Source organism: Condylostylus longicornis, unplaced genomic scaffold (genome assembly GCF_029603195.1).
Source record: "Condylostylus longicornis isolate FDR11 unplaced genomic scaffold, ASM2960319v2 ptg000004l, whole genome shotgun sequence".
NCBI lineage: Eukaryota > Metazoa > Arthropoda > Insecta > Diptera > Dolichopodidae > Condylostylus > Condylostylus longicornis.
This window is the reverse complement of record NW_026577973.1, coordinates 21,673,317-21,696,773: the sequence shown is the minus strand read 5'-3', so window position 1 is coordinate 21,696,773 and position 23,457 is coordinate 21,673,317. Positions and strand designations below refer to the sequence as shown.

General features: G+C 27.5%; 8 protein-coding genes across 16 annotated transcripts in view; 4 read left to right on the top strand and 4 right to left on the bottom strand.

Moving 5' to 3' along the window:
* Positions 1-160: 160 nt before the first annotated feature.
* Positions 161-3,379, bottom strand: LOC129610527 (kelch-like protein 26). The gene is made up of 3 exons (XM_055523143.1): positions 2,910-3,379; positions 1,068-2,301; positions 161-848 (listed from the first exon to the last, which is right to left on the bottom strand). Exons 1-3 carry the CDS (start codon positions 3,060-3,062, stop codon positions 349-351), a joined length of 1,887 nt encoding a protein of 628 aa, XP_055379118.1. The 5' UTR covers positions 3,063-3,379; the 3' UTR covers positions 161-348.
* A 788-nt stretch (positions 3,380-4,167) lies between these two features.
* Positions 4,168-4,910, top strand: LOC129614181 (uncharacterized). The gene is made up of 2 exons (XM_055528611.1): positions 4,168-4,513; positions 4,741-4,910. Exons 1-2 carry the CDS (start codon positions 4,168-4,170, stop codon positions 4,908-4,910), a joined length of 516 nt encoding a protein of 171 aa, XP_055384586.1.
* A 2,545-nt stretch (positions 4,911-7,455) lies between these two features.
* On the top strand, positions 7,456-8,461 carry LOC129610556 (EEF1A lysine methyltransferase 2). Its single transcript, XM_055523173.1, has one exon. It carries the CDS (start codon positions 7,781-7,783, stop codon positions 8,429-8,431), a length of 651 nt encoding a protein of 216 aa, XP_055379148.1. The 5' UTR covers positions 7,456-7,780; the 3' UTR covers positions 8,432-8,461.
* A 1-nt stretch (position 8,462) lies between these two features.
* Positions 8,463-9,138, bottom strand: LOC129610567 (transcription factor MafG). 2 transcript variants are annotated; one of them, XM_055523177.1, is made up of 2 exons: positions 8,932-9,138; positions 8,463-8,885 (listed from the first exon to the last, which is right to left on the bottom strand). In XM_055523177.1, the coding sequence occupies exons 1-2, from the start codon at positions 8,968-8,970 to the stop codon at positions 8,511-8,513; spliced, it is 414 nt and encodes a 137-aa protein (XP_055379152.1). In that variant the 5' UTR covers positions 8,971-9,138; the 3' UTR covers positions 8,463-8,510. The 2 variants fall into 2 exon arrangements, with proteins under 2 accessions (XP_055379152.1, XP_055379156.1); XM_055523181.1 differs by having other exon boundaries at positions 8,463-8,876; positions 8,932-9,135.
* Positions 9,139-10,258: 1,120 nt separating this feature from the next.
* LOC129613312 (caspase Dronc) overlaps positions 10,259-23,457 on the top strand; it is a 30,512-nt gene continuing 17,313 nt past the window's right edge. The window contains exons 1-6 of one of the 5 annotated variants that reach the window (XR_008697303.1): positions 10,259-10,532; positions 10,616-11,430; positions 11,578-11,681; positions 11,801-12,062; positions 12,117-12,136; positions 12,194-13,796. Coding sequence is in view for 1 of the 5 variants with exons in the window: in XM_055527316.1 (XP_055383291.1) it covers positions 10,401-10,532; positions 10,616-11,430; positions 11,578-11,681; positions 11,801-12,021; positions 12,194-12,202 (1,281 nt within the window). In the remaining 4 variants the exon portion in view is untranslated. Of the gene's footprint in view, positions 10,533-10,615; positions 11,431-11,577; positions 11,682-11,800; positions 12,142-12,193; positions 13,797-23,457 lie in introns of those variants that run through there. The other 4 variants (XR_008697301.1, XR_008697300.1, XR_008697302.1 and 1 more) reach the window with 4 other exon arrangements.
* Positions 13,871-15,224, bottom strand: LOC129613328 (60S ribosomal protein L10). The gene is made up of 4 exons (XM_055527329.1): positions 15,137-15,224; positions 14,993-15,021; positions 14,463-14,768; positions 13,871-14,254 (listed from the first exon to the last, which is right to left on the bottom strand). Exons 2-4 carry the CDS (start codon positions 15,013-15,015, stop codon positions 13,924-13,926), a joined length of 660 nt encoding a protein of 219 aa, XP_055383304.1. The 5' UTR covers positions 15,016-15,021; positions 15,137-15,224; the 3' UTR covers positions 13,871-13,923.
* LOC129613276 (glutamate-rich WD repeat-containing protein 1) lies at positions 16,294-18,188 on the top strand. The gene is made up of 3 exons (XM_055527277.1): positions 16,294-17,176; positions 17,249-17,807; positions 17,866-18,188. Exons 1-3 carry the CDS (start codon positions 16,431-16,433, stop codon positions 17,950-17,952), a joined length of 1,392 nt encoding a protein of 463 aa, XP_055383252.1. The 5' UTR covers positions 16,294-16,430; the 3' UTR covers positions 17,953-18,188.
* Positions 20,485-23,457, bottom strand: part of LOC129613286 (diuretic hormone receptor-like) — a 51,488-nt gene continuing 48,515 nt past the window's right edge. Inside the window, exons 10-13 of one of the 4 annotated variants that reach the window (XM_055527288.1) lie at positions 23,316-23,440; positions 22,785-22,838; positions 22,133-22,214; positions 20,485-20,841 (exon numbers count right to left, since the gene is read on the bottom strand). In XM_055527288.1, the coding sequence (XP_055383263.1) occupies positions 22,175-22,214; positions 22,785-22,838; positions 23,316-23,440 (219 nt within the window). In that variant the 3' untranslated portion in view covers positions 20,485-20,841; positions 22,133-22,174. The remainder of the gene's footprint in view (positions 20,842-22,132; positions 22,215-22,784; positions 22,839-23,315; positions 23,441-23,457) is intronic. The other 3 variants (XR_008697297.1, XM_055527302.1, XM_055527295.1) reach the window with 3 other exon arrangements.

Genomic DNA, 23,457 nt, shown 5'->3' with positions numbered 1-23,457 from the left:
AAATGACAGATATCCTGTCCTGGGTTATTTATTATCTATGGTTCTCCTGCACTTCTGTTATAGTTCAGTTGTAGTACTGTTTTCAGGGAAATTAAATAAAGGGGTAAATATTTTACCAATAAAACAAAATGGAGATTACATTTAAAACTTTCCTTTTTCTTTTCAATTTTTTGTAAATTTTTTTATTCGAAATGTATATGTACATTTTTATATAAGTATATTGTCATGGATAATAATAAATATTCTTTCGTCTAAAAACTAAGGAACTCAAAGGGTGGTTCGAAGAGAACCACTTATCCCCTGATAAATCTGCGAAGACTTAAATAAAGATAAATTAAAAGGAAAAATTTACTTATCACTATGAGGCTCTTTTTTATGTGGTAAAACTTCCAAATCCTCCCGACATTTTGGAACGAATAGTGAAACACAACTACATTCCCAAACACTTTCCGGGTATCCGTCTAAACGACTCCATTCTTTTGTTTCAATGTTGAAGCATTGTATTGCTGAAGAAGCCCGATCAAAAACTGTGTCAGAATGTAGTCCTCCAACAATATATATCACATTATTAACAGCAACAATACCGGCATGGTATTTTGGTGTTGGGACTTCGGTTTCAACAATCCATGTTCTTTGTACAGGGTCATAACTATCGATAGTTCGTACAAGTCTACGGGTTTCACTAATAAGATCTTCGTACCACCCTCCACACACATATAATTTGTTATTGATGGCAAGCATATTATGATCAGTTCGTGGCACTAACATTGGAGGTAATTCTTCCCATTTTTCATAAAAGGTATTGTAACGCCAAAACGATGACAAAATTCTATGTCGATCCAATCCTCCTAAAAAATAAAAAAAAAGATAAAATTATATTATTACATTCTTTTTATAGAATTGTTTAAAAGAAGACTTAAATATTTAAAAAAAAAAACAGTAAAAATAAATATATATTCAAATTGCACGCAAGTTGAATATTTTGTTTTGTATTTAGTAGGAATTTAGTAATTAAAACAATTGTTATTAATAAAAAAATAAATGAAGATAAATTTAAATTAATGTACCTGAAATGTAAAGATTGCATCCTAAAACTGCTCCCGCATGTTGAGTTCGATTTTCTGGCAAATTAACGATATATTCCCAAGTATCTGTGTTTGTATTATACTTTTCACAATTCGATATTGGTATGTCTTGAATCCAACCTTCATCACTTTCATTTGTATCACTGACTCCACCAACAGCATACAAGCATGAACCAATCGCATTTAATGAAAATCTGCAACGATCATTTTGCATTGGAGCAATTGTTGTCCATTTATTCGCAATAGGGCAATATCGGAAACCGAATGGATGTATATATTCTTTCAAATAAACGTCATAGCATCCGCCAACAACGTATAAATCGTTCCCTAAAACAGCAGTGCCATAATTACTTTGTTCAACATGAGGTATTACTGTTAAGTTATGCCATTTCTTGCGACTAGGTAAGTAGTATGTAATTTTATTTGTTATACCGTCTACTCCAAATCCCCCAATTTTAATTAAAGCTGATTCCATTCCTCTAGAATTTGTTAAAATTTCCTCATGTGTTTCATTTGTATTATTATTTAGTTGTAATCTATTATTTGTCGAAATATTAAATTTATTTATTGGTTGTGAACGTTCAACTATTTTCAATACTGTAAAATATATTTCCTGATTCACACTAAAATGTGGACGAAATAAACGTAAAGTACTCTCGAGATCAAAATGTTTTATTTCATCTAAACGAACTTTATTGATTAGTTTTTGTATTATAACATGATCAACGTTTTGAGCTATGCACCAATTAATAACAATTTGTAAAATATTTGCTTCTGGGCAATCCACAGGGTAATCAGAACTTAGCAAATAAAGAAATTGTTCCCATGTTAAGCGATTGATTTCATTAGTTTTAGAAAAAGTTTTCAGTCTCGAACAAATATATTTGTACGTTTTTTGTTTCAACTTTTCTAAAGAATAAATTTCGGCGATTGTCGCTATATCAACGCAATTTTCTAAGTCAATTTGAGATTCTAAAAAGTTTGCACATGCACCGATAACTGCATTCATTTGAACGTGATTAGCTGCGGAAAGTATGTCTTGAACATTATTTCGATCCAATTTTAATTTTGAAGTATAAGCGTAGTTAATTAGACATTCGATTCCACGTGCGGTTACACCTTTTAAACAAATTTCTGCCTGATTTGCTTCTTTCATTGCATCTGTAAACATTGCTCGAAAATAATCTGAACATGCTGCCATTACAGCTCGATGAACCTAAAAAAAGCACTTTTAAATTATTAGGAACCTTCCAAATTTTTCAATTTTTTAACCGTCTGAGCTGTATAAGATATTATTTTTGTAATTAAATACATATAATTACAAATAACGGATTGGAATAATCATTCATTTATGAAAAGCATTCAGTCTGCTTTAAATTGAAGTTGAATTCATATTAAAACTAAAAACAACTTAAGAATGTTTTTTTTATATGATCTTATTGTTCGGAAATTGCTAAATACTTAAGTACCTAATAATAACATTGACATATGAAAAAATCAAATTATTCCATAAACGAATACAAAATAAAGTTTGATTGTATTTATACGTTGTTTTAGTTTGTAACACTGCAGAATTAGAAAAAATAAAATTTAAAACCGCAATTTTGGTTATAATAATACGGATTAAGCTTAAAGTAGACAATATTTTAAAAACAAGTACCACATAATCTAGGCATTATGTGGTCGAAATATAATTAGAGATATGTACGTGTTCCTTATACATTACAAATGTCTAAATAATTTATAGGTACCTAGTTAATATTTGCAACATTTGTAGACATCTACAAGTAGAAATTTATTAATCTACATTTATAAAATACAAACCTTAAATTCTGCATCTTCAGCTATTAGCGTGACATCTAAAAGTTTTTCATAAAGACGAAGTTCATTTAAACCTGATAGTATTGAATTAGCGTGAGAAGATAATTCAAATGTGTAGTTTTCAGGTGTGGAAGCAACCTCGCACATTTCGGTCATAATAGGCAAATTTACTCTTACGATAATTTTAATACATGAAAAATTTCAATTTTTTTAGCTGTCTTTTATAATTTTTTAAGTAGGTCAATTGTAACAATCTGCAACCTGGATTTTTAAGAATTTTATTCTTACATACTTATTTCTTTTACAAGAAAAATCATGTATATCATCCTAATATTATCGTTATTTAATTTCTGCTTGACCGACAACCTTTACAAAATCTACAGGTTTCAATAAAAATCGCTTTTTGTTTTAATTGCAATTGTTTAAAAGAAAGCCAACATCATAAAATAGAAATAAAAACGAAAAACAAAGCATATCATTCGTATTGGAGACTATGACAACTGAAGGTGTGTCAAAGATAAACGATATTATCGGAATGAAATATCGATATAGCTAAATTTTTATGTCATATTATCCGCAAGGGTGGATGAGTTTTTGTACACAAATGTGAATTTGGATTTGATCTTAATTTCATTTCATTAACGACTCTCCATTATAATTTCATTTCTGATTTCGTTTTGTAAATAATGGCAATATCGTGTGTTGTTTTTATTAATAATATTCATGCTTAAAATAACAAAGCAAATGTTCTTTATATTTTAATAAAAAAATAATGGGTTTTGCAATAGAAATATTCAGCGAATTCTTATAATTGTTGTAGCAATAGATAAAATTAAACTGGATTTATTGGTTCGTTTGCTTTAAGATACATATATTTAAAACTAAAGTAATTTTTCTCTTAAAGGATTTTCTCTTCTCTTTAATTTTTCTCTTTTCGTATGAAATAAACTGAACACATTATTTTTATTAAAAAAACCATCGCAAACCCGCACTGAAGTGGATTTTGATTTAATTTTCTGAGAAATGTCAAAAATTAAAATTTTCATACAAAAAGTATCAACTCGTCGTGAAAGTGAGGAATCAATGCAGAGCGGTTCATCAATATTTATCAATTCGTCAGTTTTATTTAGCAAGTTTTACAATTTCATTAACCAGAATACTTCATAATGGAAAATTAAGCGAGCCCATAAAAATAAGCACAGGTGTAAGACAAGGATGCCCCCTTTCTCCGCTTCTGTTCAATGCTGTCTTGGATGAAATAATGAAAGAAACTACAACAACACCCAGAGGAATAAGATGGGGAATAATGGGTCGTCTTGAAAGCCTCGAATATGCCGACGACGTTGCCCTGCTGGCCCAATCACATAGTGACATGCAGAGAAAAATTAACCTTCTGAGTGAGAAAGCCAGAGTAGCTGGTCTACGAATCAACATAAAGAAAACGAAATCACTCAGAATTAATAGTAGAAACAATGAGCAGTTTAAGATTAACGAAACGCCAATCGAAGATGTCACGAGGTTCAACTACCTTGGTAGTATAATTACTACAGATGGGGGAGCTGAAGAAGACATAAATAATAGAATTGGATTGGGTAGAGCAGCGTTTGGTAGAATGTGGGCAATATGGAGGTCACCACACTTGGCCAGAGGCACCAAAATTAGAATATTCAACTCCTGCGTCAAGTCAGTTCTACTATATGGCACGCAAAACTCAAAAATATAAACAAAGTGCAGGTGTTCATCAACAGATGCCTAAGAATAATATGCAGGATCTTCTGGCCAAGAAGAATCAGTAACAACGACTTGTGGACACTAACCGGCGAGGAACCAATAGGCCTTCAAATAAAAAGAAGAAAATGGCGATGGATAGGCCATACCTTGCGGAGACCATCTGAGGCAATCGCTCGACAGGCTCTTGAGTGGAATCCACAGGGTAAGCGTAGAGTGGGAAGACCTCGAACAACCTGGCGACGAACTGTGGAAAAAGAACCTGGGCACAGATAAAGATGCTAATAATGCGATGCGAATAATAGAGTAAGATGGAGAGGTTATGTGGAAGACCCAACCATTTAATTTCATTAAATAGAATTGGCTTTGACAGGCAATAAAAATAACCATTTGGATATCCTATAATACGAGGGAATAAGCCAATCCTACCATAGGATATCGAAAAAATGAAACCGTTATTGTTCGTGATGAATCCTTGATAATTAAATTACATATAATGTACATAGATATTGAAAAAATAAGTACAAAACATTGATAAATATCTATAAATTATATCGATATAGTGATATTATATGGCAAAAATATCATTACTCCTTAAAGCTGGATTCATTGGTTCGTAGTTTTTGAGCTGAGCTATTTGTAGTCGAACTATTTTTCTTCATTGTTCATTGGTTGGTCGGAAAAAAGCTGATCGTTTTTTTTTATTATGATGCATCTATTCATTTTTTGACAAGAATTATATGTAATTGTATTAGTTCAGTATACGTAAATTTAACGTTTTAAAAAACCCCCGCACAAAAGTTGAAGTTGATTCAACTTTTTGAGAGAGAGAACAAAGCTATACTAAAAGTAATGTCTTTATATCTAACAAGTCCCAATGCTCAGAGAAAAACTTGAAAGCACGACCTTATTTGATATGGGTTTTTTTAAATCGAAGTGGCTATTTTTTGAGAAGAAATATTAAAATAAATTCATACTTATTATAAAGCAGGTAAAATTTAGAAAATATATTTGAAAAATCAAAAAAATATATTAATATTTTCATTGATAATTATTTTAAAATTTAAAAAAAAGCGGAAAAACAACAAGCACATCCTTCGCCTTCAACGTTTTATATGTTACTGAAAGCATTTCATTATTTTTAAGTGAACAGCTTTTTTTTCTCATAGGGTAAGTTAACTCAAGATATGGGGAGTAACGGTGGTGTCAAGTTGAAAATATAATTAATGAAAGATAATTCTTAAATATTGATATAAATACCAAGTAAAGAAAATATTTGAAGAGGGAATTAGAAAATAATATCTAAAATACAATCAAATATTATTTGTTAAATACAAATTTTATATAAACTTCAAAATTTTACCTCTATTTTTATTTGAAAAAATATTAAAAACTTACTATCATTTATATCAATTACCTAGGAAAAAAAAATATTTAAAATGTTTGGAAAAAACAATCATATATTTTTATGACCGGATTTGAATATTTTTTTATTTTTGAAATAAATGGTATTTTACCAAATGACTCAAAAATTCCGACTGTAAAATAACAGGTATAATTCTTTCCGTTTAGAATTAAGATAGGTCATACATACACATGCAGGGACATTTTATAAATAGATTGCTCTTGTTTACCTGCTAATAAAATATGAAAGAAGAGCACAACAAAATTTTTGAAGCACTCAATATAACATGTTTGAAATAGTTTTAAAATAATTATTTAAAAAAAAATTTATTGGAAGTAGATACATACATATTTATTTTTAATAACTTAAAAACTAACTGAAATTATTTGAAACAATTTTATAAGTAACGTATAAATAACCGAAATGAGATAATTCAAATTGTTGAAATGTGTCAACCTATATTACCGACACTACTCAACTTGCCTTATTGGGAAATACAAAATGTGCATGAAAAATCATACATCCTTCCTCATTAACATTTGAAACCATACTGAAATATGAATTTGAATTTTTTTTTTCATTTTTTCTTTCCTGCTACCTTTCTTTCTTTTTCGTGCAATAGAATTTAAATGGGAAGCTTTTTAAAAAATGTGTATAATATCCTGAGATTTTTTAAAATATTAAACTCTTTTTTACTTAAAAAAAAAGAAAAAAATAATAAAAAATATGACACGATCAGTGGCATTTAAAGAAAAAACCAGCAACGAAGCCAAAAATTCGTAATATTTCGTAAAAAAAATTGAGTATTGGGACTTGTTAGATATAAAGACATTACTAAAAGTAAAGAGAATTTCAAAAATTCAAATTTTCATACAAAATACGTCAGCCCGTCGCGAAAGCAGTGAATTCAGTTTAAGGGCTTAAATTAAATATACACACCAAAATATTATGGAAACACCTCGTTCACACAATAACGAATAACACGTTTTTCTGCAACAGACAACTATAGTAATCTATAATATGTTAACCGAAGAGCATAAAATGCTATTTTTCTGTAGTGTGAATAGGGTATTAGAGTTTGACTTTTTGGTACAAATCGTAAACAACTCGTCTTAAAGTATCTTAAAACCCATACTTAAGCTCTAATAACATGTTATGAAAAGCATTTAATTACAAATTTTATATGAGAAAATAAGGATATGAATTATTTTTTTGGATTTTTTTTTTTCAGAAATTTAATTTCAAAAAATTAGAATTGACAATTGTCATCTTGTCATTTCTAAAAATTAATTTAATAAATAGAAAAAAATATGTCATCTAGAGACATGTTAATGTAGTGTGAATCTGATTTTGTGTAAACGAAGATTAAAATATGTTACTGTGTGAATATATATTTAGGTAATAGGCAAAATCTAGTTAAAATGTACTATAACAATTTTTTGTGACATGTTCTTGTGTGTCAGTTGTAATGTTTACTAAGTCTTATTTTTTTATTATCATTTGTTATACGTTTGGTTAAATGCTTTAATTTGGATATCAATTTAACAAAACTAAAGTACTTTTTTACTCAGGAATATTTACAAAAATAATCGAAACTTCCTATTTACTATAAAAAATTAAATAAAGTTGTATCAGTTTTATTACATATACATATATACCTAAAATTAGGCATAGTTGAAATTCTACATTAAATATCAATAATATCGTAAAACGTTAAACCTGGCCAACTCATCTTCTCATCATGGAAGAATTGGAGGGATCTGAACTAGGAACGAAAGAATATTGGGACACTTCATATAAAAATGAGCTTAAAAATTATAAAAGTCATGGAGATGTTGGGGAAATTTGGTTTGATGAAGATTCGCAATTACGAATATTAAATTGGATTCTAAAACAAAATATCAACACAAATTCCAAAATTATAGACGTGGGTTGTGGTAATGCTATGTTTATGATAGAACTGGCGAGAGAAGGTTATAAATGTCTTACAGGAATAGATTATTCTTATAATGCAATTAAATTGGGTACTTCAATCGCAAAGGATCAAAATATTGATATTGATTTTCATCTTATTGATATGTTAAATACTGACGATGTGAATAAGTTAGGAAAATTTGATATTGTTCACGATAAGGGAACCTATGACGCTATAAGTTTACATCCTGATAATCCTAAGGTCAAGCGAGAGAAGTACATTGAGAATATATCAGCAATTACTAATCGATCAGGATTTTTTATTATAACTTCGTGTAATTGGACAGAAACTGAATTAATAAATACTTTTCAATCGCATTTTGCAAAATTTTGTGCTATTCCAACTCCATCGTTTAAATTTGGTGGTAAAGTTGGAAATGTTGTATCATCAATAGTTTTCTCACCTAAAGTCTTATAAAAATATTGAAATTATAAAAAAAATCAAAGAATTCAGTGCGTTTACTTTTGAATTTAATTTACTTTTAAAAAATATTTTTTTAGCATGATTCTAAATCTGAGGGCAAGGGAATTTTATTAGCAATTGCGAATCTTTTGAGAGCATCATATTTGTTTCTCCAAGCCTCAATCTCAACTCTGATTGATTCATTGTCTTCTCTCATCATTTCCAAGCCCCTCCATTCATGTGATTTCTCAGTTTCCAAAACATCCTTTTGCTCAATACGTTTAATACGGCAACTGGCAGCGTATCCTCGGTTTTTCAATGTACGCCTTCTTTGTTTCATACGTATTATTTCTTCTCTTGTAAGACCTCTCAATTTGAGAGTTCGGTTTAAATCCCTTACAGATATTGTCACGAGTTCTTCATCACTAATATCCGGAATAGGACACGGCGATAGTGGTGTCTGAAATATCTTTTTATTAAAAATGCATTTATCTGTTAATAATATATAAGCAAACCATTGTTGACTTTTTTTCTCTTTTATGATCCAAAGGCATTTCAAATTTAAATACCAGAGAATTGAGTGATTTATCCTTTTTTTGCAAAACTTTCTCGCAATAAAAATTTTGATGCTTAAATGTATTTTTAATGCTTTGAACGTATATGTAGTATTGTTGTATTTAATTACATATTAGATTACAAATCTTCCTTTAACATATTATGGAATTAATTGGGATGGCACTAGATAGTCGTACTAAATTTTATAATCGATTCATTATTGCTAAGGTTTTTCAGCCAATAAGCATTTGACACATTTATAATTACTTAATGCTTTCTTACAATTTTTGACAAAGTTCTATTTTTTCTATATTTACATATATTTGATTTTTCGCCTATATAATAAATAAAGGAGTTCTTTTAAAAACTAAATTTATAAATAAATTTAAAATATTTAAGTTAAATCGAATGTAAATAATTTTTTGTATATTTTCATATGTAGACTTTTAAGTAACAAAGAACAGTTTCAATAAAATGTATAAAAAACGTAAAACATTATGTAAAAAAATTAATTTGAGTAATAAATATTTGTTTCTGAGATTTTTATTAAAATTTGCTTTCTTTTGAACAGTATTTTTAATGGTTTATTAAAAATTTTACGCTTTTTTAACAAAACAAAAATGAAAAGTAACAATAATTAATCTTTTTCCTACAAACATTTCTAATTTACATTGCCAGTTTTAAGGGTTCACACTCGCTGAATTCATATTTGCAGCCTTTTTTAAAGTTAAATTTACACTGCAAACATGAACACAATTAATTCTGGACAACTTATTAAACAAACGGAATGAAAAATTAATTGATAGTCAAAAATTAAAATTTAACTGAGTTTTTTTCAAATTTTGGTCTTATTAATGGACCTTATGTAGTTGATTCATTTTATAACTAGTTGAATATTTCTTAATATCCAAACATTTTATTTTGCCATACGAAATTTTTAAATAACAAATTTTATATTCTATCAATACTTTTCAATTTCAAATTTTGTATAGGAACGGGAAACATATAAAATTCTACATGAGTTTGTTTTATTGGGAAAAAACACGTTAACGCCACTTATTATCAAAGTTTATTTTTTATTACAATAACTGAGTTGAAATTTCATAAAATTTTTTTACCATTTCTTTCAGGAATATTTGACACTTTTTTTGAATTTTAATAATTCTTTTGATACTACCAATTTTTTTTAGTTTCTGAAATCGAACAAAGTAATCAAGAATCGTAAGCAAATTAATCGTTTTTTTTAAATTGATTAAAATATCACATCCCTAATTTATCTGTATCAACTTCATTGTTAATGTTAATATTCTTTTGTTCTTTTGTTATTAAGTGATTAAATCCTAAATCAAAAACTACTATTAACACTTAAAGTTTAATAAAAATTTTTATACAAGAATTAATTTTTTTTTATAATTTTTATCTTACCAATATGGAAGAATGCCATAGGAAGGTCATTCTCACTAACATTGACCTGTTAATTGCACACACAAAATACAAAGAACTTATGGAGGCTTGTGTTAAAAACGGTTTGTTGTCTCACATAATGAGAAAAAACATTGAGGTAATTAGTGATGTATATGTTTCTGTTTAATAATTTAGCATAAGCTTTCTGTTGCTAAATATATATATTTTTACAAATTTTAGGTTGGACAAAATGATGAGGTCTTAAAACACAGACGGCTCTTGGAAAAAGTCACAAGAAGAGGACCTGATGCTTACAACAAATTCGTTGAGGTTTTACAACAGTTAAATTATTCAAATGCTGCAAAAATTGTACGACCAGGTGAGCATAGTGGCACGATGACAAGTATTAAACAAAAGAAATTGGAAAAACAAGCGTCAATAAAAGAAAATAACTGCATATCTAACAACGAAAAAAACACAAATAATTTTAATTCTGATGGTTGCATTATCTCACAAATGGATATTGACGAAAAAGATGGGTATTCAAAAGATTTAAGGCCATATTCAAGGGAAATATCATCTGTTAATCAAAATGTTGTTGCTAAATGTACTTCGAGTCCACAGCATATTGTGAATCGCTCAAAAATTAAAATATATCAAATGGTTAGCAAACAACGAGGAGTTTTCTTTTGCGTAAATATCATTAACTTCAGATACAAAAATCAATACAAACGTTCTGGAGCTGAAATTGATGGGCAAAGCCTCTTACATTTGTTTAAAGAACTTGGCTATTCACTTTTCTATTACGAAGACTTAACAGCAGCTGAATTCTTTTCACTTCTTAAAAAATTATTGGACTCAGATTATGTGAAAAATGTAGATAGTTTTGTTATGGCGTTGATGAGTCATGGAGAAATGGTGGATAAAATAACTGATCGAGTTGAGTTCTCTGATAGTTCGACGGTTACTGTGAATAATATTCTAGAGCTTTTCCGGAATGATACATGTGCAACATTAGCTAAGAAACCAAAAGTCTTTATATTTCCTTTTTGCAGGTATACATTTAATTGCCATATAAATTAGGACATTTGCAAAACATTCAATTTAATACATACATATTATACAAACATCAATTTATATTATGCATGAAATTGATCGCAGTTTTACGTTGACTAAATATGTTTTTGTTTATTTAATTTTAGGGGCGCGATATCAGATTTAGGGACCAAAGATGTGCAAACAGATAGTATTAGCTATAATGTTGCTACTTTTACTGACATTCTCATTTGCTATGCAACAGTGCCAGGTAATTTCCTCATGGTTTTTTCAAAATACTTTAATACATTAACCTTTTAAAAAACTTTTTTACTTGAAATAAAATGAATGAAATAAATAAAAATATAAGAATATTTCTCTTTGACTTAGGATATAAGACCCACAGAGATCCAGATTCAGGATCTTGGTATATTCAGAAATTGTGCCAAGTTTTTGCCAGTCATGCTTTTGACACTCATATAGAAGATTTATTAAAGCTTGTTGGTGAAGCTGCTGGTCAGATCAGAACAAACGATGGAAAAATGCAAACTGCCAGTTATTCAAGCTATGGATTCCACAAAAAACTGTTTTTCAATCCTGGATATTATGAGGTATAATTTAAACCTGTGTACAATTCGTCACTTTGAAATGAGTGAGTAGCTTCAATCTTGGCTGAAAAGATAAAACAGCAACTTATTCTTTTCAGGTGACGATAAGAGTTTCTATGTAAAGTATAATCTAATTAAAATTAATATGTATAAAAATTTACAAATATCGTTTTAGTATGAATAGAGCTTTTGTTCTCATCATTCCACCAATCATTGTCTCCCAGAAGCCGAAATAGTTTGACTATTCAACTTAACTAAGATTCTCATTTGGACTCTTTCTCTAAACAACAAATATTTTGCAAACATTCATAAACAAGAATACTTCATATTATATATTATTTTTATATAAAAAAAAAGAAAGCAGTGTTTTTTTAGTATTATATATTTGATACATGGGTACCTACCTACCTACTTCTGTTCAAATTAACATACAATTTTGTATTACTAATATAATGAAATTTGTGTTCTTGAAGTACATATTATATTTTAACTTTTTGATATAATACTATAAATTTTGAACACATAGTATTAGATTTAATTAAATATATGCATAGTTATGTAATAATTAAATTTACAATTTACATACATTTTTATAAGAAATTTTTGTACAAATAAATAATATCTTAACTACATTTGCAAAAGATTTTTCATTTTTTAAATTTTCAATACCCGGTAAGGCTTGAATATACATACATACATACCCTTTATAATAGAATTTACACAACGAAATAAATATTATTGATTTAATAAAAATTTTGAAGAAAACGTCAAAAATTTAGGTGTACATACATACATATATGTTTTGGTAATGTCTTGTAATTATTATTATACTCTGATCTGCAAATAAGAAATACCTTGCCTTTTTAAGGTGAGGGTATTAAGTTATAAAAATTTATAGACGGCTTCGTTCGCAATTATTCTATTGTTACAACCGCAATTATTCTATTGTTAGAATTGAATTTACAGCCTGTTTGGTGTTTGAGATTTTCATACATATCCAGTTTTTATCAGAACATAACTTTTTGCTATTTCAAATAAAACATTATTGAAAGAAAGTTTTTTTTTGTGTTATTTATACTTTACAAAAATTTTGTAAATGGTTTAAAAATTTAACATTTTAGAATGTTGCTACTTACTAAAATATAGTATTAACATTTTACGATATTTTCTTCATTAAATAAGATATACAGTTTTTTATTTGAAATTAACATCAGAAATGTCCGATTCACTCTAAATTTTCAAAAAAACTTACAAAATAAACTAAGGTAACTGTAGTTATTCATTTATGCCGAGAAATACATAGTTACTAATGTATAAAATGTGCATTAACTAGCAAAGCTATAGAAATGCTATATGGGTTAACTTTTAAATGTGATTGTAGCGTATCGAAAAAAAATTTTAATACAAATTTTTGAAAAATTTAAAAAACAAAAAAACTCTGATTTTGACGAGCTTTATCTCGAAAAATATGGCACAAATCACATTGATTGTAAGAATGAAAATGAAAAGTAACCAATCGCTTTTAGAATAAGCCTGCGAAGTTTAATTTCAGGGATGCCAAATTGTATGGGTAGGAAGAGTGCAGATTTACACGCTTTCGAACTCAGCTTGTTGAGAAAAAAGGATACTAGATTACTGCAGAAAACCTTGCAAAATCAAAAAGTTAAATTTCCTGAGAATACAAGTCATTATTTGGTAGTTGTGAATGTTGACTTAATTTTCAAGTTGTCTTTTCAGTATGTTTTTCGATTACAATTACAAGTTCAGCGTTATTAATAAATTGTGACTCCTGAAAAATTAATTTATGTCTTATATATGTACGATATATGTATTCAAAGTAAAACATGTTGCGGATATTTCAAATTGTTTAATAGTTTTTTTCTTTAAAATATAAAATAATCACGCCTATTCAGCATGTAAATCACGTTGTACTTTTTCCCATGCTGCCATAGGACCATGTTCTGGTCTATATTTGACATTACAGCCGTCTGGAGCTAAACGGCCTGCATCACGCAATTCCTCAAATCGTTCACGGTCATATTTTGTGAAACCCCAGCGTTTGGATACGAATATTTTTTGTCTACCTGGGAACTTGAATTTAGCACGACGCAAAGCTTCAATAACTTGAGCTTTAAATTTGTCGGTTGATCGAACTGACATAATTGGTTGTCCAATATGTACACGTGCAACAGTACCTTGAGGCTTTCCGAAGGCACCTCTCATACCTGTTTGAAGCCTAAAACAAAATATATATTAAGACACAAAACCAAACTAAAAAAAATTGTAAAATTCGAAATGTTATTTTTCAGTAGTAATGTCAAAATTATAAATGTAAACATGTAATTTTCATAACCCAGTGCTATATAGCATATCATCATTAAAAACTTTAAATTATGTATGTAACAAATATTTAATTTATAAAGATTCAAGACTATTGAACTTACCTATCAGCTCCAGCGCATGACAACATTTTGTTTATTCTGATGACATGGAATGGATGTAATCTCATTCGAATGTGAAATTGATCTTTGCCGCAATGCTTAACTAAATATTTATTAGCACAAATGCGACCTGCTTCCAGAGCTTCAGAACTTAGCTGTTCGTATTCATCAGATACTAAATGTACACATAATGGAAAATCTTCCACTGTGGCCTTCTTTTTTCCTAAATCAAAAATACGGATTTTTGGATCTGGAACACCTCGACAAAATCTTGACTTGGGATATGGTTTATTTTTACAATAGCGATAACTGAAAATATAATTAATGTTAGGAACAAAGCTTATTACTTCAATTTTATTTAAAATGTTATAAATTTTATTGAGACAAAACTTGATCGAATTAACAAGCCATCCCACCCAAAAATTTTTTTTAATATACCCTTTCGACTTAAATAAATTAAAAATTTAATTAATTCTTTTATCTTTGTTAATATTCGAAAGGGATATCACAAATAAAATTTTATTTTAACATACCATCTAGCTGGACGTCGACCCATTGTGTCCTGAAATAATATAGATTTTATGATTAATAAAATTTCCAGAAAAAATCATTTTATTTCTTCGTTTATTAAATCTTATTTTATCAAAAGATTATAAAAGATTAAACATTAAACTTACTTTCGCCGTCCACAATTAGAAAAAGAAAGATAAAAGCGGAAATAAATCTGACAACTATGACATAAAATATATGTGACGTGTAGCGCTTGTCTAAACAAATTTTTATGGCAAAATAAATGATTTAACCCCTAGGTTTTTCATTGTAATTTTGTTTGCTCAAAATTACATATAAGGTTCTATCATGTAGGAGTGAAAAATTAGAAGTATTGATACAAAGGGCTCAACGAGGTTGTATGAAGCTGAAAAAGAAAAACGAAATATAAGATCTTACAATATTCGCTTTTTACGCCAGTTGAATATCATAAAATTAACTCGTAATTTGTATATTGGTCCGGATATATTTTTGGTTTGATATTAGTATTGGTGCAAGCATATTAAAACTTCTGCTTCTTTAAATAGGTAAAAGAATATTAAAGGGTATTATAGGCAGATATTTTATTGCAAGTGTCATGAAGACTCACCTTATTTTACATTATTGTAACATGTTAAACGTTTACACAATTAATTTCAATATTCGTTGTTATGTAAATCTTTACTATTTCAAGTCTAATGACCAACATGTATTTTCGCTCTATCAGTCTTTACAACATTTTTTAATTTTTACTGTAACTTAAACCAGTTTCCACTTTTCTACTCTGAGACACTCTATACTAAATTAATTAAAGTGCAGGTAACAAAGGTCAATATAATTTTCTGTCAATGAGACAAAATTTAAGTTTTTATTTTATCAGTCAAATTTTAATTTCTGGCCATCGTTGGTTTATAAATTGATGTAACATTTTTTTCCATTCATACAAAACAAATATTATATAAAATCTTTACTAGATTTTCAAGCGAATGAAATAAAAGAACGGCTGTCAGAGTTAGGTAACTCATTTTTTATAAACTTGCAGGCTAGTTTTAAAATAATTTGATTAATAAAATAACTAAATTATCTTTTGACAACGTTAAAGTATATTGTAAAATTCAACTTTTCAAAAAATTAAACAATAATTTTAGCGAAAAATTATTAAAAAAAAAGCAAACTAAAAAGGTTTTTTTAACAAAGTTTACAGTTAACACAAACTATATTTTATCATATACTGAATAAATTATAATCCATCCATATTTGAACAAAGGATAAGCAAAACAAATTTCATATTGGGCATCCCTAGATCAAAATAATGCACGTGGTAAGCTGTCACGTTTGAAGTTTACTTTAAAAAAGCTGACATTTGTTTGTTGTTTAGAAAACAAGTAAAGAGTTTTTGATTGTTATTGCATAAAGTTAAAAAATATTCTTTTATATTTTAAAATGAATAATGATGAAGAAATGGAAATTGTTGAACCAGAATGTGGGGACGACGAGATGGTAGACAGTGACGACGATAGTGAAAACGATAATTCAATTGAAAAGTCTGGTAAAAAAAAGGAAGTTTATTTACCGGGGAAAAAACCACTCCAAGAAAACGAAGAGCTAGTTTGTGATGAATCAGCTTATATAATGCTGCATCAAGCACATACTGGGGCACCATGTTTAAGCTTTGATATAATTAGAGACGAATTGAACTCTTCAGGCGACAGATTTCCTATGACAAGTTATATGGTTGCGGGAACACAAGCAGCACGTGCTCATGTCAACAATGTAATTGTAATGAAAATGTATAATTTACATCGTACCAGTAAAGAAGATGAAGATGATGAAGTGAGTGACGATGATGATGTTGAAGAAGAAGATAACGATTTGGAGAGTGAGGAAAAAAAGCCAAAAATGTCATGTGCACTAATTAAACATCAAGGCTGTGTGAATAGAATTCGAACTACTAAGCTAGGTAATGCTACTCTTGCAGCAAGTTGGAGCGAACTGGGTCGTGTAAATATTTGGAATTTAAATGAACAACTAGTGGCTATAGAGGACGAAGCAATCCTTAAGAAATATGAAAAAAATCAAGCTACAGAGCCGTCGAAACCAGTTTTTACATTTAGCGGGCATCAACAAGAAGGTTTTGCAGTTGACTGGAGTCCAGTTGTAGAAGGATTTTTAGCTACAGGCGATTGTCGGTAGGCCCTCTATACATAATTTGTGCTATTTAAGTATTCTATTTTTGAACAATGTACGTTACTTTTGATTAGCCGTGATATACATATATGGCAGCCTGTTGAAGGTAGTAGTTGGAGAGTTGATCAACGCCCTTTAATTGGACATACAGAATCCGTTGAGGACATACAGTGGAGTCCTAATGAGAGAAGTGTAATGGCGTCTTGTTCAGTAGATAAAAGTATAAGAATATGGGATATTAGAGCACCGCCGCAAAAAGCTTGTATGTTAACTGCGGAAAACTCACATGAGACTGATATTAATGTAATTTCGTGGAACAAAAATGAACCATTCATTGTTAGTGGTGGTGATGATGGATTTTTGCATATATGGGATTTGAGGCAGTTTCAAACGCAAAAACCTGTAGCGACTTTTAAACACCATACAGGTCATGTAACGACAGTAGAATGGCATCCACGCGATTCAACTGTGTTCGCGTCTGGTGGCTCAGACGATCAAATTGCGTTATGGGATTTAGCTGTAGAAAAAGATGAAGATGAAGATGAAGTGTGTAGTACTTCAAACAACCAGGATGAGTTAAAAAATTTGCCACCGCAGCTGCTATTTATACATCAAGGGCAGCAGGATATTAAGGTTTGTGATTGTTTTATAGTTTTGAGATGAGTACATATCTAATTTGATTTTTTTTCAGGAATTGCATTGGCATCCTCAATTGACTGGTGTGATTCTTTCAACTGCTAACAGTGGTTTTAATATTTTTAGAACTATAAGTGTATAAATAATAGTTATTGAATATATATTTTTCAATAATTAAATATGGTTTTTGATCGGAAAGTAATCAAAAATCGATACGATACATATAAACATGCTTAGGTGCAAAATTATGCGAGTGTACAATACGTAGCGAATTATTTGGATGTATGATATTGGTGTGTGTTTTGTATCATCATTTGATTACTTTTTGTTTATTATATTGTTTTTATAAGTGTTTCAATATATCGATTAACACACGAACTTTTTGTATTTTATCTTATTAACCTACAGTCAAAAAGCAACTGCAAAAATACTTAATGAATAATCATCGTATATACCCCAAATTGGTCTTTGCTTCAAACATTTTTTTCGTAGCTTTTGCTCAATATGTACATATGTAAGTCTTTTACCACTAAAAGTGTAGACAAAAAATAGTATGCCTTGGTCTGAAACTAAAAATTGAAACTAAAAAACCTATTATTATTGTTAAGACTCTCGCTTTGTTGTAAATAATTTTGTAATGGAAACATTTACAATGTGTTTATTAGGAAAGAGCTGCATATTATGTAGAATTGTTTAAGAAGTGGTTGAACTTGTATGTAGTGAATTGCAACTAGTAAGGGAATTTTGAAATTCAAAACATTTATTTTTATTTTGATCTCAACTGAGATAAAAAGTAACAAAAAAAATTAATGATAAATTTCGATGCGCTTATCTTAACTGTGTTAATATGAAATTGAATTTGTGCTGCAGATTGTAATAAATGTATAAACACACAATAAATTTTTATTTTATTTTGTTTTTTTTTTTTTTATATTTTTCACTAATTTAAAATAAGAAAAATTGAATCTCGTTCGATTTTTAAATGATTTACTTTTAACGCTTTCTTTATTTAACTTTAATATGAAAACAGCGAACGGAATTCTGCCTTTTTATTCGTTTCGCGATGAGTTCCTTTTTAAAGTTACTATTTTAATAATTATGAAAAATTCGTGGAATTGCAATTGGGTAGTCTAAAATGTTTTGAACTTAAGTTGGATTGACTTTGTTTATAAGTTTGACAACACAGCTTTGTAATGTAAATTAGAGCATGTTTTCAATGTTATAAACAAAAGCAAATATATGTACATTCTTCAGATAATCAGGTATTCAACCCAGTATGTAGTAAAAATAGAGTCCTACATACTAAACAAATTTATTTAGAGTTCAAATAAATTGGAACTGTTTTCATGTATATATGTAGATTGGGGATATGCGCAGCCCTCTCTTATATTTCTTCCACCACTGCTATGAAAGTAAAATTTATTTGTAGGTTGTGGCAAAATTATTACGTCCAATGCATTCAAGTGCCAATAGTCTCATTTCAGGGGATTTTTGAAAATTCAATTTTAATTTAGATCTTAATATAATGCATGTAGCATGTTCGATAAATCTTTATTAAAAAAGAAGCAAATTCGAAAATTTTAAAATTTTCCTAATGTTTCAAAAAAACATTTTTGAAGTTTTTCTTAAATATTGCAAAAACACTTCAAGTTTAAAAAAAATCATATAGAAAAAGTTAAGATTTTTAAAGAAATAAACTAGTTTATTCCTTTAGATCTGTAATAATACTAAAAGTTTTTAAGATTTTGAGTAACTCTTTAGGTGCATATCAAAAATTCCTTAATTTTAAGGAAAATAAGAACATTTTTTTGAATTTTCAAAAAACCAATGCATTTTTGAAGCGTTTTCCGTAAATTCCCTTCGTAATTGTGCGTGGGCCTGAATTTATTTCTGAATCAAACAGACTAAATGCCAGGTACCTGTTAAATTCTAGGTACGTACGAGTACAATAGCTAAAATGTTATGAGAAAATATTACCTTTCATTTTTTGATTAAAATTTTTTACACAATGTTATTTTTGCATTAAAAAACAGGAAAAAAGGAGAACTGTTTTTTCCAAACTAACTTTTATATATAAAATTTATGTACATACATATGTATATGTTAAAATAGATAAAAAATTTTCAAAAATAGAAGACTGCAGTCTATGGATTTATGTATAATTTTACAAATTTTTGAAATATGGATTAATTATAAAACAAATATTAAATTTTATGACCATTTATTTTTTAAAATATTTCCATTAGTTATAAAACATTCATAAGAAAACTCACATGTACATACATAGTTGATTTTATTTTATTTTAGTTTTTATTTTCTTCTATAAAATTTAGAAAAATTACTATATAATACAAATAATTTTCATAAAATTATAATATTATTAATTATATTCTATATGTATGTATGAATATATTTTATATAATATATACATATGTATATTTGTCTGTAAAACTAGTAAATAAATATTATTAGTTCAGTTTTGATATTTTTCAAAGTTCATTACGTAAAAGAAAATGGGTTGTGAGTTACCTAAAACTTAAATTAACGCCTATTTTCAGAAAATAATTTTTTTTACATATACATTACACATATACATTTTTTTATAGTAATTGGATTTATATTCAATATACATAATACGTATATATTATTGCATTATACATACATACATATGTTATATAAGACTACGTAAAATATTTATATTTTATTTATATTTCTGTATACATATATAAATTACAAGTACAATGTATAATTATTTTTTTTTTGCACACTATGTATGTAGTTACAATGTAGACATGAATAATTTAATTTTCCAAGAAGTTCCTAAATATTAACAAATTTCATTGAAAACTTTTATTTCAGTATTTACAAATTGGTTTCAAGTTCAATTTTTTTGTTGATCTTTGATTTAATGTTGGTTTTTTTTGGTTGCGTTCACATAAATATAATTTAAACGTAAGTTCGTTGAATTGAAGATTTCCTTCTAGATTCCCTTAACTGCTAAGGTCTTATAAAAATCGAACATTCTTCCGTACTGCATCGTAAAATAAAGAAACGAAAATATTATATAATATTTGTTAATTTAATATATTAATTATATTTTTACCTATATTAAAATTACTAATATTAAAATTAAATTATGTAAGTAGTCTGATTAAATTTTACAAATTAATTCAACAACGAATGAGAGATGTCCTTACATAACATATACAAAAAAATTGCATGTCCTATATAAATTTTAAAAATGATTTTATAAATTTCTTGAAATTGCAAGAAACTTTATAATATTATTAATTCAAATGAATGGAATGTTAAAATGGTACTGTCTCAGCGAATTTTATTAATATATTAGTTTGAAATTAGATAGATTAAACGATAATTTATGAGATTATTAAAAATTTACGCACTATTTATGAATATCAAATAAAAACATATAAAATGTGATTTCTATGCAGGGTTCAATTTCAGAGTCGAATGAGATTTCGGTATTCTTAATAAAAGCGTATCCGAAGCAAAACACAATTTTGGTTTTTGGTTATATTATTAATAGTTTTAATGTTCTAATAAATTAGAAAATTATTCGATTTATATTTACAATTTTTTTTTAAATTTATTGAAAAAACTTTTTACATATTTATTTGTGGAAACATAATATGCATAAGTATTTCTTTGAAAATTTATTTTTGCTTGGAACCCAATTTGATTTTTGTCTCAGCGAATTAGCTTTATGCAAATTTTATTATTATTATTATCAAAACTATTATATGTAAAGTTATACAAAGATGGTATTTTTTTAAATACCATAAGGTAAATATATAATAATAGAAAAATTAAAATTATAAGAAGTTACAGAGAGCAATTTTTGGAAAAAAAAAAAATTGTTTTTATTTGGGTCCATTATTTGTATTCTTTACTTTATAAAAATAATTATTTCTGTTCATTATGTTCAGAATATTCAATAGATTTTTATGCCTCAGACTAGTTTAAATGGACATGTAATAATGAAAATGAAGATATTTCATGTAACTAGGTGTTCTCAAGATGTCATTTCTTTCAAAGATTGTGAAAGAATTAATAACTTTAGTTTTTGAATTTATTCAGAACATTGAATTTTACTTAAAATGTCAAATGCTAATTAAAAGTACGCTATTTTAAAAATTGTACATCAAGTTTACAGTACAAAACAAATTGTGTGTATTTACTTTTTGTAAAAATTTACAAAAATAATTAAAATTGTTAATTTAGAGTACAAAAACACAAAGTTAAGATTAGAAACATATTTAATGAAATCAATGTCTATTGTATGTATACAAGTACGAAAATACCTTTTTATATTAAGTATATGCCAATACATATGCATAATATATCTAATTTAAAGTTGTGCAAGTGGTATTGGTAGAGGTCAAACTGAAATAAAACAACTTCTGTTTATAATGTTTTTTAATCATTGTACAATTATTATTAATTGATATTTAATGAATATTTAATGCACATAGTTAATAAAATTAGAAGTTTGTTTGTTTTTGAGGTAAAAGTTGTGTTTTGAAATTACCACTTTTAGCTTTAATATGGGGCTATATAGTGGCTTACAAGGTTCAAAAATAAAATGAGCTGCCAAAAAGAATTATTTCACTAATTTTTATTGAAAACAATTCAAAGGTTAGATGTCTGACTTTAAATTATGAAAATAATTATTAAAAAATTATAATTACTGTAAAAATTTCGGTTTAGATAGATGGTTTGTGAACAGAGATAAGGGGCAAAGTGAAATTAATATGAACACTTTCTAATTTTTTTTTTTTAAATGTGCTAAAAATGAAATAAATTCAAATAATTTAGTTGATTGGGTTCGGTATTCTATACTTTTGCATCACCATGTTTGTTAAATTTCTTCTTTTATAGAAAACAAGATTTTCGCCAATCATTCTTCTTTTTCATTTACCATAATTAAAAAGAAGAAATTTTGGTTTTACTTACCGTAAACTTTCAGTTCTTGATCTTGGTGAATAATCTTTGGACAATTTATATCGACTGAAAAAAAAAATATAGATGAGAAAAAACTTAAAATTTATAATTAAAAAATTCCTGATTTATTTTTTTTTTGAGATAGATGAAAGGATTTTATAAGTTAAACATCTAAGTCAAGTTAAATGAATAAAACCGATTCAAAAAATCTATTTTAATTACAAATAAATTTCATTCAGAATAGAAACGGTTCCATTCTTATTTTCGATATCTACTCGTATAATAACATTTACAATATAAAAGATTTAATTAGTTTGTAAAGAAATGAAACTTCTAAACATTTCTTTTTTGAAAAATCCCATTGATCGTTAATTTTCTAATTTGAATTGTATATATTGATTTTGGCTATATATTTTTAAATTAAAGACAAAATACATTAATTATTAGGGGATTATATAATAAGGTTAAAAAAAAATTCAAATTTTTAGATAATATTAAAAAAGTTGTTATATATAATTCGCAGTTTATCTTAATAGAATATACCTCCTATTTCTTGTTGAGCTACCTGTACTTATATTTCTTGCATCATGCCATATTTCCAATTTATGTCTTAAAGCTTGTCTTACTTCTGAATTGAGGAAACAAAAAAACACTGATACTGAAAGTCCCTTTAATAATTATTATT